This window comes from Lissotriton helveticus, chromosome 1_1 (genome assembly GCF_964261635.1).
Source record: "Lissotriton helveticus chromosome 1_1, aLisHel1.1, whole genome shotgun sequence".
In the NCBI taxonomy this organism is placed as follows: Eukaryota; Metazoa; Chordata; class Amphibia; order Caudata; family Salamandridae; genus Lissotriton; species Lissotriton helveticus.
This window is the reverse complement of record NC_136057.1, coordinates 638,369,809-638,390,970: the sequence shown is the minus strand read 5'-3', so window position 1 is coordinate 638,390,970 and position 21,162 is coordinate 638,369,809. Positions and strand designations below refer to the sequence as shown.

At 42.1% G+C, this 21,162-nt stretch overlaps 1 protein-coding gene across 1 annotated transcript in view; it reads right to left on the bottom strand.

Annotated features, from left to right (window-relative positions):
* Positions 1 to 21,162, bottom strand: part of CAMK1D (calcium/calmodulin dependent protein kinase ID) — a 1,511,583-nt gene that overhangs the window by 313,556 nt on the left and 1,176,865 nt on the right. The window contains exon 5 of the mRNA XM_078674169.1: positions 3,629 to 3,755. Within this exon, the coding sequence (XP_078530295.1) occupies positions 3,629 to 3,755 (127 nt within the window). The remainder of the gene's footprint in view (positions 1 to 3,628; positions 3,756 to 21,162) is intronic.

Genomic DNA, 21,162 nt, shown 5'->3' with positions numbered 1-21,162 from the left:
TTACAAGCGCAACATTATAAAACGTTATATCATCTATATTACACCCCTGCAAAAATAGCTCAATGGGGAGGCACAGTGGGCATTAAGTGCTACAGGTGCGGAAGCTCGGAAGCTGATCTGGTGCATGTGTTTGCAACGTGTCATTTATATTTACTTAAAAAAGACATTGAAGGTTTTATAAATAACATACTAGGAACTGAAATTTTGTTAACCCCCGCAATAATCCTATTAGGAAGGAATGAGGAGGACGAGCAACCACAAAGCGGGGGGGTATTCTTATTTGTAGCAGTATCAGTTATGAGATTATGTATAGCGTCTGCATGGATAGACCCTATCCCTCCTACTTTCCATCACTGGTTGGCCAAATTAATAACAATGTATAATATGGAGAGAGAGATTTATGCAAGAAAGGGGAAAAGGGGAAGGAAACTGGGTAAGCTAATATGGGACCCCATTACACGATGGAAAGAGGGGGGGACCGAACGAACGCATTGAAAACCAGACATGAGCAAATCCTTGAGACCCATGGAGATCTATAAGATATTGAAATGTTACCCCTGAAACATTGGGAGAGGGATAAACATTAGACAATTGCTCTTGGTTAAAATGTACAAAAGAGAATATATGTAATATAATGAAAAGTATTTTGCTAGTAATTATATATGAAGATTGTCTGCTTTGCCCTTGATATGATTTATGTTTTCAGAGCTTGTACTGTTATCCTTTGCTTTTTTTTAAATTTTCCTTTTTATTTTCTTTGGGTTTTTTTTCTCTTTTTCTGTTGTATGAAGTAAGGTGCCGTGCCTTGTATGTAAAAGTAAAAATTCTTAATAAAAAGATTTTTTTAAAAAGGATCAAAATTTTTATGTTGACCTAGTAAATCAAACTGCCCCTTCTTCTGTGACATTTTGCCTGTCTTCCATATTGTTTGGGCCTTGATTTTGACATGGAAACCTTTGATTAAGAACTGCAAGATGATGTTATAGATCACAAAGATAGTGTATTTTTGTGCTGGTCAATCAATCTGAAGGAATCTCATGACTGTCATGACTGTCAATCTGTGATTACCACCTAAGAGACTTTCAGAGAATATCATGAATGTCATGTGAAATGTGATTTCTATGTAGAAGCCTCTTTTGAATTGATAATCATCTTAGACCAAGATACGATAAGTTCCTCCTAGACCGGAGCTGCTTATCTTCTCTCTCTGAAAATATGTCTCGCTTAATAGTCCTACCTATTTGTTGTCCAAATAATCCAAGATTTGTAAAAAACATTTGGACTACCTGAAAAAAATACTAAGACCCTCATTTTGAGTGACCAGTGGTCATGTGGGGCGGTGGTAACACTGCACATAGCATTACTGATAATAGGGGCTGTTATCATCAAGGGATCACTGGGCCTTCATTCTGCTATATAATCATGCATATCATGTGGGAATTTGCGGTTCAAAATCAGTTTCTGCATTGTGAACCCATAATTCTAGGCTTTTTACAAAGTCCTCCAGGTATGACCTTGAGATATTGTCCCTTGTAATCAATGTGAGAGAACCGCACCTGTGAATATTAGATGCTGTACTACCGTACTACTTGTAATTCTGTTTTGAGTGCCCTTATTTATTATTTATTTATTTATTTATTAAGTTTGTATAGCGCGACAGCTACCCGTAAGGGTTTCCCGGCGCTGAGAGACAATTGCAGCAAAAATACAATCCTAGGAGAATTATTGGACAAAAAGCCAGGTCTTCACGGCTCTACAAAAACGGATGTGGCAGTTCTCCATCCGCAGAACCAAGGGAAGTGAGTTCCAAAGTTTGGGTCCCAAGGTTGCGAAGGAGCTGCCGCCCATTCTCGAGAGTCTGAACTTAGGAATACAGAATAAGTGTTGGGAAGAAGAGCGAAGTGAACGGGCAGGGATATAAGGTGTGACAAGGGACTGAAGATAAGAGGGGGCAACTCCAATCTTGATCTTGTGCATAAAACACAGTGCCTTGAATTCTACACGGTTGTCAAGACTGAGCCAGTGAAGCTCCCTCAGTCGCTCAGTAATATGATCCCGTATTCGACAACCACAGAGAAGCCGTGCAGCAGCATTTTGAACCAGTTGGAGACGGCGTATGACCGCCTTGGTAGACCCCAGATAGAGTACGTTGCCGTAGTCCAATCTGGAAGTCACCAAGGCCGTCATCACGGATCTCTGGGTGTTAGGAGGTAATATCCAGAAGAGTTTTCTCAGCCACCGTAAGATGGTAAAGCAGGTGGCTGCAACTTTGTTGGCCTGATCTTTCATAGATAGACCCTTGTCGATAATGACCCCGAGGTTACGTACTCATTCTGATGGAGTGGGCAAGGAACCCATGGCCGATGGCCAGTGTCTCGGGCTCCAAAGACCAGGTTTATTTCCGAAGACTAATACCTCAGTCTTTCCGCTGTTCAATTTAAGAAAGTTGTGATTCATCCAACAGGATATTTCGCTGAGACCCGTTTGCAGAGAAGAGGAAGAAGTAGAATCAGCTTGGGATAAAGAAAAAACAATTTGAGAATCATCAGCGTACGTGAATAAATTTAAACCAGAACGATGTGCGATATGGGCCACAGGAATAACGTAAAGATTAAAAAGAAGGGGACTAAGGATAGAACCCTGGGGCACACCATGTGGGGACACATAAGTATTGGAAGTGGACGTGTGAGAGAAGTGCAGTCCGTGAGAAAAGATGTAAGCCAGTTCAGGGCTTTTTCGCCTATGCCAAAGGAAGCTAGGTTGTTAAGAAGGATGCTGTGGGATACAGTATCGAAGGCTGCACTGAGATCAAGTAGTATCAGTGCAGCCGTTTCATCTCGATCCAGTAGCAAGCGAAGTCAAGTTGGCAGCCCATACCCAGAGATTAAAATGTTAAAAGAGTCACATATACCCTTCCTTTAGATGTCAGTGGGGCAATTATATGAGGACTCAAAGTATGGGCACATTAACTGCTGCTGCAGGCACCCCAAAGGAAAACCACAACTGAGAATCAGAAATATGAATGTTGTGTGGTCTTGAGTCAGGGTGTTTTCACACCATCGTTAATATATGAACAGATCATTGCTTGATGCAGGATGAGTGAAGACGAATTTAAAAGTAGGGATATATACTTACAATCTTACAGCAGACAACAACAGTTGTAATGTTTTAAGCACAAAACTTTCAAAATAACACTTGTCAGATTAAAATACATCATTCAAGGTATTTTCGGATAAGGTTATGTCTTTAAAAAATAGTGTTGACATGCTTCAAAACATCCTGTACTATGTGATGGGCCCAGGTCTTATGTGAATCTTTTAGATTCACCCTTAAATGAAAAGTGAATAAGTATTCCGTTGTGAGAGAAACTGCAGTTTGGTCAACAGCAGCGGTGGTAAAAGCTAAGTTTTCTGATTTGCAAACAAGAATGTACTGTGTAAGATGGCAGGAGTGGGAATGGACCAAATATTATTTTTCCTTCCAGAATTGTGATGGTTAGGAAGGAATTGATGCAGTAAAATAATTTATTAACATTGAATACTAGAATGCCAGTTCGTAAATCTCCAGTGATAGGAATCTCCATATTCCTCAATATATAGTCAAATAATATTTATATGCAATTACTCACCAACATATCCTGGTGTTCCACAGGCAGTAGACATGACATCTCCTTTGCCTTCCATTTTTGACAACCCAAAATCACTAATCATTATTTTGGATTCTTCATCTTGGCTGTAGTACAAGAGGTTTTCAGGCTAAAACATGATCAGTAAACATTAGATTTTAGAGAACATACTGTTTACGTGAAAGGAAAGACTTAAAATATACAGTTTACACGAAAGGAATACATGACGGTCTAACTCCCAAAGAATAGAGCTTTCTGAGTCAATGTTAAACTTATGTGATTTTCTAGAATAGTGGAGCACATTTGAGCCATAATACTTTCTCATGTTACTTTGTCAGTCTTAACTTGTTTCAATTATATTGGAAATGCAAGGTAGAAATAGCAGTTTGGCAGAAACACTAATCAATACATTTTTATAAATTAGCTTTTCAACTTTATCTCACTCTGCGAATGTGCAGTTGCATCCAAACATTCCAACATAACAAAAGTTGCCTGCCCCAACGTCACTACCAAATTGGTCTTAGACTTCCATGTTAAATCGGTATGTCTCCACAATAGGCTCAGCCGTCTCTATTCCCTGATACTTAATAACAAAGAGAAGTAACCTTTGCATTCAGCTCACTATGAATTGGGATTAGGAAGTGGCAGCTGTATATGTGATACACAACTCCAACAGGTATTGGTTAGTTCTTACCCTTGGGCAACTTCTCAAAGATTTGACTATCTTTCCCAATTCCCTTATTGCAACCAGCCGCGGTCCGTGCAGGTAACAGCAGTGGGGCAGAGTAAGGGGGTATTTTGAGGGACGATGCCGAGGGAAAATTAATTATTTATTTAATTTTCCCTCAACATCGGCCCTCGAAATCCCACCTTACTCGCCCCCACTGCCCCACTGCTGTTACCAGCACGGACCGAGGCTGATTGTAACACTTGCCATGCTTTTTGGTACAATCTCCCTAACTGCCACTCTTTATCCTAACGGGAAAGGAATGTTAATTAACAACTATTGGGGAGAGGAGTTGGCCTAAAGGCTAGGGTGTGCGACCTGGAATCTGGGGAACTGGGTTCGAGTCTCGGCAATGACGCTGAACATCCTGTGATTATGGGCAAATCACTTAATCTCCCCGTGCCTAACAAAAATGAATGTGTCCTCTTGTAATGCAACTGGTGCTATGTAAAGCGCTCTGATACCCGATTCAGGTCAAGTTCGTGCTATATCAAACTCTGTAACAAAATAAAACTATGGACACAGCAAATGGGTTACCCTCTAGAAGTATAACATAGTCTTTCTGATGATCAAACATTTTAATATTAGATTTCGCTGACATACTCTCAGGTGGTTCGAGTTAAGTCAATAGAGAAAGTAATGGAAATGTGTTTGCACATTTTGTTGCAGTAATATTTCGGATCTTCATGTATGATTATCCTCATCTGCCATTATTAAAGTCCTATTGGAAATTTGAAAGCCCACGAACAATGTTTACTCACCAGCAACTCAGTCTGGGAATTGATGCTGTGCATTTCTTGCAGTGCAGGCTGGAATTCACGATGTAAAGGCTATGTTTATTTAATAGAAAAATACCCTGGCCTCTCCTTTTTCTAGCTTCTCAGATTATATTGAGGCACAGAACTGCTAGGTTATTCCAGGAGAATGCAGTTAATTTGGCCATATTTGTCCTATGCTAGAATGATTCCTAACTCACAAGATATTATAAGAAACGTATTTTGGGAGCAAAAGTTATTCAATATTTTTTAAGTTTAGCAATGCCATGTCTACAATTTTAAGCATTAATGACATAAAGAACATTGGCAAAACCATTTGTGTTGCACCACCATGTAACGTGGTACAAGGCACCTCAAGCTTGGGTAATAAAACACAGATGGCAGCCATATGAGGCACAGATCGAGGCAGGTTTCACAGAGACAGGGCACAAATACTGTGTGGTGTGTGTGCGCATTCCTGTATTTGCACACTGATGGATTTGCCAATGCATGTTTGTTTTCCTCAGTAAGGTGCCTTAAGAGTTAACGGGATGCACAAACATGGGTCCTGTGCTCACCGTACTGTTGGACTCAAGGTGTATCTCAGTAACACAAGACTGAGACCAGTCTAGAGGCTTCTTCTGTTCCCAATCAGATGGGAGATGGCTTTTCATTGAAAGCAGGACTGTTCCCACTGGAAAAGAGTTAAGGCAGATTTCCATATGGTTACTTCCTGTCCATAGTTGTGCAAAGAATAAAGAAAGAATGGATGAACTGGAATATGTTCCAGACTAATTACTAGGCTTTTGGTGAAATTGTAAGTAAGCTGGAATAATTTAATGTAAGTAATTACTCCATTACATGTGTAATTTGAAATTACCCAAATTATGAGATTAGGCCAGAATGAGCAATTAAGAGTTATTTAGGGCTAAAATCCTACTGCAGGAGCAGAGGAACAACGATCTATTGCTGCTCGTGTCCTGTAGTACTATTATCTTAGAGCAAAATGCATCCTTAAGCCCATTTTGCATGTGAGTGTGCATTTAATTGCATTCTATTTTATATTGTTTGCCTCAGCTCGATGAGATGGTGCAATGGGCTGAACAGTAGCCACTGACATATGCAGTTTTATTGCCATGAATTTGAATTCCAGAATGGCAGACTCATCTTTCTGAGATGGGTGGACGGAATGCCATAAATTATGTAATAGTAACAATGATTACTTATAAAGCCTAAAAACGGCACACATTTGGTAGTTAGAGCTATAAAAAATCAGTCATTGTTTTTTTATTTCTATATTAGTAGTAGATATCTCTCTGGAAGGATGAAAACCTGCAAATATTTAATATATGCAGAAATCAAGTTCTAAATTCCAGCAGTTTTATGTCCTAGCGTGCAACCTCAAAATAAATCACAAACAACATCTCACAAAGATGCTGAAGAGAAAAGACAGACTCAATTTAGAAGCACTACTCGGGGCTAAAAATTGGAAAAGTCATTTGCATCACACTGCAATACTCAGATGACATTCAGGACTCATATTTGTGTAATGATTTCGAATTTATTTTCAGACTATAAAACGTGCCGAAACGCACCACATGAGTCTCTGATAATTGTATTCCCGCGGGTCACACAAATGCCTGCTGGCTGCTTCAAAACATTTGGGGAAAAAAACATTTGCAGCCATCACCTCATCACTCTCCACAATCTAATCATGGTATATCTTAGAAACTGTTGCTGGTTTCTTTGGCTGTGCACATCTAAGAAACGTGATTTTAAGTATGTCCAGAAAATGAGGGTTGTCTGCCACCCACACGTTGGCGTCACATAGTAATTAGCCATAATACGTGTTCTAGCATCAATAGATTTAATAGAAACCAGAATGTGAATTTCCCGAAAGAAACTGTGCCTTGCTGTTATCAGAAAGAAAGCAGAAAGAGAGTCTGACGGTGGTCTTTTATGGATAGGGACTGTGGGAAAGGGAGCCCCTGGTCTCCAGCCAGTGGCTGACACTTTCCTTAGCCCAGATGAAAGTAGTCCAGATGAACATGCCTTATTCCTATAAAAATAACAAGACTTCTGCTTGGTCAGTACTGACCAACCTGTTATCTCCATGACCTGTTACTATTTTAGCTGTGCAAATGTTGATGTTCTACACATAACACATTAGTTTTTGTGAAAACAAATGGATGTAGTAGATGTGTGAAATAAAAGAAAAAGATCAGACACCCTATAGGTTCAATGAACTCAACACATGCCAAGTAGACTGAGCAGACAAAAGAAAATCAATGGCCACCTTTGAATTAGAACTTTAAAGAATCAAATACTTGTTAATGTACCAGAATCCTGTTTACATGCAAAAAAAAAAGTTTTAATTGTCCTCTCTTTGATTCCAATTCACTTTCAATTTGTTAAAATCTGATTTTCCTTCCTCGGAGTGTAACTTTTATTAGGGAGCCAAAATGTTATGTCTAGTTTTGTACAGAGCCCGCTGCTTCAACAGGCACCATTGTACCACTTTTAGTCAAATTGCTCATTGCCTACCGAATAAACCATGGCATTGTGGAATGGCCAACATTCAGCAATTTTCCAACTTTTTCAAAGAAAAACTCACAATGTTGGGAGTTATTTTTTAAAAAATGTTTAAAAAGTAAATGAATGTCCAGATGTGCTAAAAGTTTTATCCCCGTTTGTAGGGGAAAACTGAAACCAGGAATACACCATACACAGATGCTAGTGCAGGAAGGGTTACCTTCCTGCACATTAACAATCAATTGCAATTTGCTGTTTCTATGTGTGCTGCACAATGCAGCACACATGCAAATAATAAAAATGAGGAGAAATAAAGCATTTCTTCTCGTTTCGCCTGTTTAAGACCAGAGGCCATATGTATGAACACATTTTCCCATTGACACAGAATGGGTAACAACCTTTGATACATCTGGGCCTTGGTTTTTCCTGGCGTTGAAGTGGCAATAGAGGCTTGTTGATAGGTTTAAAGCAGTTGTAGTAGTCTTGTGGCACATATGCAAATATATTTAGGTCAGGAGGCCTCCTTGCCACACTGACCCTGTCTAAGTGATATTAATATATTTAGGGGTAGTGCACAAATACTTGCTATTTTTATTGTTCAATTATTTGTTTGTTTCTTTGTTTTTTTCTACACATGGGAGTCCTTTCGAGCACAAGTTCCTAACCACCTTTAAAGAGCTTTCGTCCTAAAATTCAAAGAGGAAATTGAGTTTATGACTCCAGATTATCAAGTCTTCAAATCCATATATAATTGCTTTTCAGTTCTGCACATAAACATTATAAAAACTGGCTATATATAGTAGAGATTAGAATTCATTATTTCATTTAATTTGTCGTTAAAACTAGTCGTTAAAACTAGTTCATAATTATACAAATTGTAAAACCAATTATAATGTAGAACAATTTCTGTGTTAGTGCAGAAAAATGGCTATTGTTATAACACGCATTGGCAAACCAATAGGTTTTGCATTGGCCTCCAGCCTTTTTGGTTCTTAATGTTTGTTTTAATTTCAAAACGTTATTATTGCAGGCGCCGTCAGGCCAGTAGCAGAACCCATAGGTCTGGCTTATAGGTGGAAGTGCATGAATGCTTCCAGATATGCAGGCACTTCTACAGCATTCATACACTCTGTTCCTCATTATCCATGCACACTGACACTGTCATTCATTCTTTCACCCATGCATCTGTTCATCCACTCATCGATTTATTCTTGCATCAACAATACCACAAAGAGATGGTCACCAATCAATGAAGAAGCACTTTAAATTATAAACAGATTCTAGTCTGTGAGATGGCTTCCATTTTTCAGTGACTGGTAGTCTTTGAGGGATGAAAGGGTGCCATTGTCAGTGTGAGATCTGTAGCCTAGGTGGAGTGTGCACCTGCTGTCAGTAGTGAGACTACTAGTGTGAGAGGTGTACGGACTCGGTCAGTAGATTGAACTGCTAGGCCATGTGTGGGGTGAGAGTGCTTCCAGTAATATATTACTGTTAGTTTGTGTGGGATGTAACAGTGCGGTCTGTATTGTGTCTATTACTCTGAGAGGGACACAATAGTGCTGTGGGGAGTGTCTTACTGCTACTTTGTTAGGGGTGTAAGTGTGGCCGGTAGCGTAACACCAATAGTGTGGGGTGTAAGAGAAGCTTTTGACAATGCAAGACTGTGAGTAGGGGGAAGGTGGTATCTGTAGTGTGAGACTGCTACTTTGTGAGGGGTGTGAGGGTATCCAACAGTAGTGTGAGAAAACTTGTTTGTGAGGTGTTCTAGTGCTGTCGGTGTTGTGAGTCCTCATTTTGAAAGGTGTGAAAGTGCCATCTGTAGTGTGTGTTTGAGGGTTGTGAATGTTGCAGTTGCTGCTATATGATGCTAGAGCGTGAGCTGTTAGAATGCTGCCAATGGTGTAATATTTCTATTCTGTGAGAGATGCAAGAGTGCAGTCTGGAGTGAGACTGCTAGTGTCAATGGGGTGTAGGAATGCCATAGGTAGTGTATGACTGCAACACTGAGAGGGGTGAGATTGTGGTCAGTATTGCAAAACTTTATGTCTGTGAGGGATGTGAGAGTGTTTTCTGTAATGTGTGCTTGTTAGCATGTGAGGACTGTGAGTGCTGTCTGGAGTGTAAGAATGATACTGTGAGTTCACTGCTGTGAGTGTGAGACTGGAAATCTGAGGGGTGTGAGAGTGCTGTCTGAAGTGTGAGACAGCTAATGTTAGAGGGTGTTCATGGTATTGTGAGCCTGCTCTTCTGAGAGAAAATTAAAGTGTGTGGTTGGTAATGTTACTGCTGCTCTGTGAGGATTGTTGTCTATAGTGTGAGACTGTCAATCTGTGCAGTTAGTAATGTGAGACTGTTATGATGGGTGTAAGAGTGTGTCTGATGTTGTGTAACTGCTTATGAGACAGTTATTCTGACAGATGTGAGAGTGCTTATCCGGTAAAGTAAAAACACTTGTTTAGAGTTTTATATAGCGCGAACTAGACCGGAGGATATCAGGTATCATAGCGATTTACATAAGCAACAGTTTTGTTACAGATGGACACATTCATTTTTGTTATGCACGGGGAGATTAAGTAATTCGCCCAGAATCGTAGGATGTTGAGCGGCATTGGTGAGACTCAAACCTGGTTCCCCAGTTTTGAGGTCCACCGCTCTAGCCCTTAGGCTACATCCTCTCCCCGAGTTCTTGAAAAAATGTGGGACAATGCAGCCCAAAAATTTGCAAGCATTAATGGATTTCTGAATTTCAGACAACCATATTATGTTTATTATACAAAGAGGTTGGCACTATTGTGCCAATTGGTTATCCTACTAACATCTTCAAGGATTTATAGAAAGACATAATCTCAACAGCACATATACAAACATGGGATAGCTTAATGACATGATATGATAAAATAATTTATACAGCGCACGTTCACCAACGGCTTCTTGGCGCTTTAGGACAGGCGAAGGACAGAACTGCAGGGAGGGGACATTAATCAATTAATCAAAATTAATCAAAAGCTTGGGAGAACAGCCAAGTCTTCAAGGCCTTCCTAAATGAGTGATAGGAAGGGATAAAACGGAGCAGAAGGCAAGGAGTTCTAAAAATGGGGAGCTTGAAAGGCGAATCTTAGTCCCCCAAGCCTTTTCCGCTTGAAAGGACAAACGGACAGCAGATTGGAGGTAGCAAAGCGAAGTACTTGGGAAGGAATGTATCGGTGAAGACGAGAGGAAATGAAAGCTGGGCCTTGATGAGTAAGGGCCTGGTAAGTCAAGCAGCCCACCTTGAAGAGGCTGCGCTGGATCACAGGGAGCCAGTGCAGGCTCCTCAAGAGAGGTTTAACAGAACTGGTCCTTGGCTGCAGAAAGACCAGTCTGGCAGCTTGATTTTGGATAAGTTGAAGTTGATGAGACTGATAGAGAGGAATACCAATATACAATGAGTTCACATAATCAATACGGGATATAACTAGACCCAGCGTGACTTGGAATAGGGCGTCATGAGTAAGGAATCTGCTGATCTTTCTGATGCGGCGAAGACGACAAAAACAAGCCGACATCACAGATTTAATTTGAGATTTCATGGACAGATCCTTACTAATGGTAACTCCAAGGCTCTTGACCGAGCTCACCGGGCAGGGAGCACTACCCAGCGAGTGCGGCCAGAAGTTGGAGTTCCAGGGGTTGCCCGGAGGTCCAGTGAGCACAAGCTCGGTCTTTCCTGGATTTAACTTGAGCTGATTAGCATTCATCCAACTACTAATATATAACATGGTTGACTGAAAGTTCTCAATAGAAGCAGGGGAAGAATCAATGTTAAAAATAAGCTGGAGGTCATCCGCATAATTGAAGATGACCACTGGTCTCTCCCGCAGCTTAGAAATAAGGGGAAAAATATAAAGATTAAATAATAACGAGGAGAGGGAAGAGCCCTGAGGGACCCCGCAGGTAAGGCCTTTAGCTTCAGACATGAAGGGGCCAAGACGAACTGCTTGCTTACGATCTTGTAAGAATGAGGCAGGCCACCTAAGCGGGGTGCCCCTGATGCCGGCGTTCTCGACCCGTTGAAGAAGGATGGAATAGTCAACGGTGTCGAACGCCGCCGACAAATCAAGGAGCACAAGGGCCTGGGAGATATTTTGATCAGCCCCCTTTCTAAGTTCGTCGTGAACTGCCACACTCACGGATTCGTTAGAATGCTGGGGTCTAAATCCCGCCTGATGTTGATCTAAGAACTGGGAGCTTTCCATGAAAGATCCAAGGCAACTGGAAACATGGGCCTCTAAGAGTTTGCCCAGAAAAGGGAGCAGAGATATTGGTCGAAAATTACTCAGTGTCGCCGAGTCTGCCCCGGGTTTCTTGAGGATGGGTGCAACAACGGCAGATTTAAATGTGCTAGGAACCACCCCCAAGTCGAGAGAGTTATTGAGCAGCGAGAGAGGCACATCCGGGAGACTAAGGAAGATCTGACGGGCAATGTGAGCAGGACAGCTGTCCGTAGGGGAGCCAGAACAGACTCTGCTAAGGAGAGATCAAAACATTTCCTGAGTGATCAGAGGGAAGTTCGAGAATGAGGAAGAATTGATTGGGATGCTGCCTGTATCAAATCTTACATCAGGTTTAGGAATACTTGCTTTAATTAGTGCTATCTTCTCAGTAAAATAATTATTAAGGGAATCACAAAGATACTGAGAGGTAGAAGGGGTCATCGTGATACGATCAGGTTTAGCAAGTTCATCAACTATGGTGAAGATCTCCCTCGATTTGTTAGAGGAATTAAGAATTTCGTCCGAAAAATACTTAGTTTTGGCCCCAAGAATAGCTGATTTGTATTCCTTCAGTGCAGCCAAGAAAGTGAGTTTCTTAAAAGGACAGTAATTTGATCTCCACTTGCGCTCGGTTTGTCGAAGGGCAAGCTTCATGTCTGTTAAGTCCTTGCAAAACCAACGCTGAGCATCGTGAGGACGCTTATTCCTTAGCTTCTTTAGTGGAACAAACGTGTCCCGAGCGTCTGCTAGCCAGGTGTGAATATTATCAGCCTGGGTATGAACAGACAAAGGGGAGCCTGACACCCCCAATGGGGAAGGAGTTGTGATAGCCAGCGAAAGACAGAGCGAAGGGATGTCTACTTGGCCCCAATTACGAATGAGTGGAAGATTAGTGGGACAGACTTCAGTGGCTGAGATTCTAGGTACAGTAAAGGAAATAAAAAAATGATCAGACCAAGCACATGGGCAGATCTGTAGGCTTAAGACATCCTGATTTAACGACCATAACTGGTCCAGGATATGACCCTTAACATGGGTAGCAGCATGGATATGCTGAAGGAAATTAAGACCAGTTAACAAGTCGGTGAACTCCCTAGAGGGGGCGCTTTCCTGCTGGGCATTAGGCCAATAGTTAAAATCCCCTATTATGAGGATTCTAGCGTGATTGATCGCCAGTTCAGCCGCCATACTGCCAAAAGAATGAAGGAAGCCATGAGACTGTCCGGGGGGGCGATAAATAAGGGCAAATGCAAGGGGAAAGATGTCCGACTCGAGTTTAAAATTTACATAATCCACCGACGGTATAGGAAGCATGGTAAGAGAGTTAGCTTTGTAGGAGTGGGAAATTATGGCAGCACCACCCCCCCCAGTTTTCCCCTGGGGCCGATTTGCCTGGAGGATATAATAGCTGTCAGGAACGGCAGCCAGGATATCAGGAATAGACTCAAGTGTAAGCCATGTTTCAGACAGCAGAAGTATATCAGGTTTAATTGTTTCTAAGAGGTAAAAAATCTCTGCTTGGTGTTTAACCAGCGAGCGAGTGTTTAAATACCAAATAGACAGACAATCCTGCCCAGCGGCTAAACAATCAGAAGGAGAAGTTATTTGTAAAGAGTTTGAATCAAAATCAGCGTCAGGCATTGCAGTGACGGTGATGGGGAAAGAATGTGAATGCTGCAATGAGGCAGAGCACTCGTGTAGAGTTAAGAGATGCTTATCGGTGGGCTCTAGACCACGTAAGGAAAGCAGCTTCTCAGGAGAGTAAACTCAGGTGGAAGGGCTTCCGACAGGGGGAATGGCCCCTGGTCCCGGTCTGGCACGGACGGGCGCAGACTGGCTTGCCTTTGGCGCGCCTTCGGCACGCCACCGGCACGCCCGCTGCGCACGTCCGCTGCGCGTTGTCGCCTGTGAGAGAGCGCAAATCGAGAAAAAATTAGAAGTGCACCATATTTACAAGCACGTTGTATCAGTTTAGTAAAGATTACATAAGAGTGTCGAATTTATAGAGTGAAAATACATAAGAGTGTTTAATTAAAATAGAATGCATATATCTGTGTGAAAAGCTAATATAGAAGTGTGTAGAGATGTTAGAATGATGTTGAAATCCCATGTTATGTGGCTGTTGTAGAGGAGAATGTAATACTGCTAAACGTAGAAATGTGTAGGCCACATGGCAGTTCACAGAGAATGAAGGGTGCTGTTACACTCTCACATGATATGGATTTTAATGTTGTTGTAATTCAAAGTATTATTGATCATAGTACTGAAATATATGTTTTATAGAAGTGTTTCATATAACCATTGTGTGTAATGAGTTAGAATACTGTTTAGACTAAGAAATTAAAGGTTTACAGAGTGCACAGGCCTGTTTCATGTAATTCTAATAGGCCTGAATAGATAAGTTCATTTCTTTTGATCTGCATGTGTTAGTTAGAGGAATGTCATGTTAAGCTTAAATTGCAGAGACTGCTCGATGGTTTACGACTTAGAAGATACGGTGGAGGTCGGAATTTGGGGCCCACTGTACAAGTGTCTGTTTGCAGGTGCGAGGAGGTTCCAATCAAGAGAGTGATGAATAGAGTTTTGTTCAGGGAGCCAGGCACAGGTCTGGAGGAGGCTTCAGGAATTTCCTGGGGGGTACCGTCCTGCCGGAGAAGAGCCTGAGAAGCAAGGTCAACGCTAACGATGGGCCCAGAGGAGTATCAGCATGGAAAATGCCAGAACTGACACCACGTGAGGGGCGTCTCTAAAGGGCGTTTCTATTGTAAATGTGATTTTTGTATTAGGGACAGCACCCCTGGGTGGAGTTAGGGCAGATGGTCTGAGGAACCTAAGAGAGCGGATGGGTAGGCAGATAGGATAACTGCGAGACACCGATTTACAACGAAGACTAAGGGAAGTGAGTGATCTTCTTTGGAAGTCACCACGGCTGACACCTTTTTAGGTTAAGATTTTACTAAGTAGGGATGTCACTTAGTCTAGTGTAGGGACAGTCTAATCTGGATTTTCTTCCTTTCTGTAAATGACTCATAAGCTACAGCTTGTGTCTATTCTTGCAACTCTGATGATTTTTGAATTGGTTTTGGTGATATTCTTCTGCCGACTAAGAGCATTTAGAAAATGTATGTTTGTATTGATACCAGTATATCTTTTGAACCTTATTTTGAGATGTTTGTATCTCCAGTTAACTTTGGCTTTATAATAAACTTTTAAAACTTATTCGTAGTAAGTGGTTCTTTAGAGTGGTGTAAGTCCTTAATTGATTGACCTAGTAGTGGATTGCCTTTTACTCTATGACAGGTATCAACGGTTCAGTCGACCTGAGTTGGGATCTAGACCTATAGAAATAGATCAGAAATCCCGCCGTAACACCTGCATCGGGTTTTAAAGTGGGTAAGGTAGGAGCGCTAGACCGCTCATCTCTTCCGACCGGGAGTGCAGAGTCACCAGGAAGTGTCTCACCCAATGGGCTCCCTCCACATCAATCGAGCTCTACTTAGCGCGCGGTGGAACGGGGAGTCCAGCGGGGTTAATACAGCTAGAGAGGGTAAGTGAAAGAATTAAAAACACAGAACATGTGTGAATGTTTATCTTGATCTTAGTTATGAGTTATAGTTCATGAAACAGCAAAATATAAAACTGATAGACCCAATAATTGTAAAACGCGGCATGGAGTGTGCCATGCGAGACACTTTGCTGCTACGCCGCCGGACCCCAGGGTTGTCGGCCTTACGGCTGTGTACATGCGTACAGTATTGGAAACATATGTATATGAAGCGGCCGGCCTTGCGGGTTGTAGGCTATAAGCTGTGTTTACCACTTTGTGAATATTCTCAATAAAGGTCTTTAAAAAAAAACCACAGAAAATGAATGAATGAATGGATGGGGATCTTATAGTGCGCAGACTTAACCCAGAGGGCATCAAGGCGCAAACAACAGACAGACATAGGATCTCAGCAAAGAAGGTAGCACAGAATTAATAGACCTGAGAAAAAAGCCAGGTCTTTAGGAGTTTACGGAAAATCCCCAGTGAGGGCTGATTGGAAAGTTCAAGGGGGAGAAAGTTCCACAGTTGAGGGGCCAGGATGGAAAAGGCTCTTCCTCCCCACTTTGCCTTTTTAAATCTGGGCACAGAAAGGACATTCTTAGAGGTCGAGTGAAGGGTTCTGCTGGGAGTGTAGGGGCTAACCAGGGACCTGATACCTTCAGAAGTAGATCCAAAAACTGCCCTATGGGCCAGGCAGATAAGCTTGAAAGAAATCCTGGCCTGGATCGGTAGCCAATGGAGATCTTTCCTGGCCTGGGTTGCAGATGCAAGCCTAGGGAGGTTCAGGACCTTCCTGGCTGCGGCATTCTGCACCATCTGGAGGCGATGGAGAGACTTCTTATTAATGCCACCATAGAGCGCATTACAATAGTCGAGCCTGGAGGAAACCAGGGCAACTGTTGACTGTTTGCGGGCTTCAGGCGACAGATATGGGGCAATCTTTTTAAGCATCCGGAGGATGGCACAGCAGGTGGACACTGTTCTATTGACCTGAAGGTCAAAGGAGAGGGACTGATCTATTAGTACGCCAAAATTCCTGGCTGAATGGTGGGGAGGGGGCAATCTCCAAAGGAGGGAGGCCACCAATCCCCAGACCAAATGTCTTGGTTTCCTCCAAAAATCAAAGCCTCCGTCTTTTCCCCATTTAATTTTAGATAATTTCGCACCATCCATTGCGAGACTGCCTCCATACATGCTCGAAATTTAAGGGCACAATCTTTTGCCGAATGAGTAGTGGAGACAATGATCTGGGTATCGTCGGCATACGGCAATACCTGGAAGCCAAAAGATCGTATTATTTTAGCAAGTGGGGTCACGTAGATATTAAACAAAAGTGGGCTCAAAGCGGAGCCCTGCGGAACCCCACATTGCACGGGCTGAGAGGAGGAATAAAAATTACCCAGTTTTACTCTCTGATGTCTCTGGTGAAGGAAAGAGGACAGGAGATTGAGGGCAGTGCCTCCCACCCCTATCCCTTCCAGCCTATCAACCAGGATTGCAGGGGACAGAGTATCAAAGGCTGCCGTGAGGTCAAGCAACACCAGCAGCGTAGTCTGTCCCCTGTCAACCGCACATCGGATGTTGTTAACCACAACTGTGAGAGCAGACTCAGTGCTGTGGGCAGCACGAGACCCATGTTGGGAAATATCCAACAGCTTCTCGCTCTCCAGATGGGAAGTTAGATGGCGATTGAGATGGGCCTCAAGTATCTTGGCCGGGGCAGGGAGCAGTGATATGGGCCGAAGGTTTTTTAGGACACCCGAGTCCAATGAGGCCTTTGTTAGAAGAGGCTTAACAACTGCAGTTTTCCAGGGTATGGGGAACATCCCCTCAGTGATGGCCTTGTTCATGACCTCTAGAAGAGGAGGAAGAACAACCTCTCTGCATGACTTCAAAATTTTCAAAGGACAGGAGTCCAAGGGTGAGCAAGACTTTGTGGCATCGAGGAGATGATTTAATTCTTCCAGGGTCAGAGGAAAGCTAGTAAGCAGCTCGGAAATAAGGCAGAGGATTAAAATGAAATATCACCACAGGCAGTAAGCCTCAGCACGTCCAGCGCGTGTCACCCCCTGTGTCCGGTTTTAAAGTGAGGAAGGTAGGAGTGCTAGACCGCTCACCTCCTCTGACCGGAAGTGCAGAGTCACCAGGAAGTGTCTCACCCAATGGGCTCCCTCCACATCAATCGAGCTCTACTCAGCTTGCGGTGGAACGGGGAGTCCAGCGGGGATAACACAGCAGGAGAGGGTAAGTGAAAGAATTAAAAACACAGAAAAGCTAGTAATCAGCTCGGAAATAAGGCAGAGGATTAAAATGAAATATCACTGCAGGCAGTAAGCCTCAGCACGTAATAAGCACAGTTCCAGGTCAGGCAGGATGTGCTTATATAATGTACAATGGAGGCCAGACTACACCAATTACATACAAATCTCACTTCTTTTACAGTTGAAGATCATTCTGCTCCAATACAGAAAGTGCTTCTGGCAGTGCAGACGGCCATTATTAAAGAAAGGCCCAATGTTCAAGGCGAGAAATCAATCATTGTGAAGGCCACTCATCAGTGGTGTCAGCTACTAGAGCCTTACATGTGCTCTGATTGCAATGGTTAATGAGCCAGGCCAGTTTGGACGCTCAGCTTCGTATGACCCATCACTAAAAACACAGGGATGCCTCGACTATCAGCCAGCAATTCTAAACGCCCATCAGTGAACGAATGTCACTCCTTCTATTCTGAACGGATGGCATAACCGACGGGAGGTCCAAAACAGTAGCAGTCTTCTGCCTGAGCAGCAGTATAAGGAGTTTTCAATTATTTAGAATGTAAAGTAAAGCATGTACATGTGGCTCAACCACACCAATAGCTAAATTAAACATACTCCTCTTGAAATTACAGAAAGCCAATGTTTGACTCCTCATTTTGTATGCAGAGGTAAAATGTATATATACAATATTGGGCATCTCATGTTATGTTATGGGTGTAAGAGTGCTTCTGATGATGTGTGAGAGTGCAGTCTGTAGCCTGACACTGCTTCTCTGCGAGGAGTGTATGATAGTGTATTTGACATTGTAAAACTGCTAGTCTGTGAGATCCATAAGTGATGATGGTACTGTGAGGCATTTACTCTGACAGATGTGAGAATGCTTCAAATGTGTGCTCTACAGTCTGCTACAGAGCATAGTGTTACAATAGCACTAGCCTGGTCCCATGTACAAAAGTACAGTTGTTTCAAAACAGCTCTGTGTTACCATGAAAATCAGAAGGGTTCAAAGAATGAGAAGAGATGGCCTGCAGGGACAGTTAGCAAATCTTTGACTACTTATTGTGTGTACAGAGGTAAAATGTAGATGTAAAATATTGGGAATCTCATGTTACCAAGACTCATGACAATTGTAACAAAGTCGTTGTGGGCACCGATCACCAGCTTCTATTGGTGGATGTTCAGCACATGCTGGCCTACAAGAGTGATAGAATCCACTAAGAAGACCACTTATAAAGCTGCATAATCTACAGTGTAGGTGTGCAAAACAGCAGCAGGAAGCAGCAGGAACCCCGGTACAAACTAGCAGCTATTTTATAGCAAAACACAAAAATAGGGAAATTAAATATTGACTTCTTATACTTAACTTAACTTTACTAGTAAAACCATAAATATTAAACACAAAAATACTGTTGGTAAAAATATCGATTTTTTTATTATATTTCAAAAACAAAAATACCGGATACAAAATTATCATTACCATGAAATAAAAATATAACACGGCATATGCAATATCAATGACAATAATATAGCCAAAATAATGAATCTTTAATACATATATTTAAAAAACAATTTTAACATAAAACAATTACTTAAAATAAATCTAAAACATTTTATACACATACTTAAATAAGAAAGTACATATATTACATTTACTTTTCATATATATATATATGTACATATATATATATATATATATATATATATATATGAATATACACATTCAAGCAGAAATGCACAATAAAGAGCCCGCACTCCGAGATGTATGATTCGCAAACGTTTATTGCATCAGCTGATGCGTTTCGACCTGCCGATCTTTGTCAAGGAGGACAAACACATTACCCATGGGTAGGAAGGTAAGAAAAATAAATTCATGAATTGCAACAATGATTTTGTTGTTTATGTCCTGGTATGTGTTGGATGCTTACAATACATGAGAGTGTAGAGGAAACAGGAGTGAAAACCCATCAACCTTGTTGGGATTGGGTTAAGAAGATATATACAAATAACAATATCCCAACTGGTATTATTCATAGACGATTAGATAGGATATCTATACAGTATTATCCAAAAGGAAACAAGGAGACTCAATTGAGTTATCATATGTATTCAAGACATCATTTATATCAGTTTATCAAAAATGATTTGAATGTAGGACAAACGCAATTACAGTTAATAACAGCACTGCAATTAATCAATAACAGGTAACAGCCCAAAGTTGTACTAGGTGCACGAGTGCAAAGGTGGGTGGCACTACGGCGATGCAAGTGACAGTGAAAAAACAGCGTGGACGGCGCAAGGTGAAATGTGAAGAATTATATACAGTGCATGAAAACAGCATAAAATTCAAACAATTCAATTTTCCAAATTTTCTGTTTTCTGACAGCCACTGGATAAAGGGCGCCTAAATTATCGCTGGGAAGTCGACGGCATTTCGACCCCTAGTAATTGGGATCATCATCAGGACTGTGGGGCTGGACGCAGTGCTGTATGGGGAAGAGAGGGAAAGAGTGAGGGGCGTGCATGGGCGTGAATCCATCACAGGTGTGTGAGGGGGGTTAGATAAAAAGCTTACCGTCTGGCAGCTGGATTGTACCCACGTTACAAGGATCAGTCGGGTATGTCAGGGGCAATCAGGTGCTGGGGGGTAGTGAATTGCCAAGTAACATCCTGGATTCCCTCGATGTCTGAGAGATGGGGATAAGAACTATTTTAGAAAGCAAATGGGGAGCCGATAGAAACCAGAATACTCGAGCCTCGATAGGAAAGTACATTGATGCAATCTTCAAAGAATTTGTCCCCCTAACGGATATATTCATCAGGGACACTACAGACCTCATTTACACCATTGAGGATATGGACTACGATGAAGAACAAAATCTCATGGCAGGACTTGATATTGAGTCGTTATATACGAACATCCCCCACCAAGAAGGCCTACAAGTCATCGAATTATTGCTTCATTCTAGACCACAACCGACTAAAATACCAACCCAGTTCATCATGGATCTTCTCCGCATTGCGCTCCAAAACAATTATTTCCTATACAAAGATACCTTTTCCCTACAGATTAAAGGAGTCTCTATGGGCGCTTGTTTCGCTCCAAATTTTGCTATCTTATATGTCCATCATTTGGAGAAGACCCTTATTCTACTACCGTCCAACCCCTTCCACGGAAATATAAGTCTGTGGCGTCGATATATCGACGACGTCCTGCTACTTTGGAAAGGCACCAAGGAAACCCTCTTGTCTTTCATCGATTGGCTAAACCGTTCCCAAGAACATCTCCGCTTTACAGGCGAAAGCAAATCGAATGACCTGCCCTTCCTAGATTTCACCATCCATGCAGAGGAAGGCAAACTGGGTACCCGTTTGTTTCGGAAACCGACTGAGAGGAACACTCTGCTCCAATACACCAGCTACCATCCAAGAGGCCTTAGAGATGGTCTCCCCTTCGGACAATTTCTT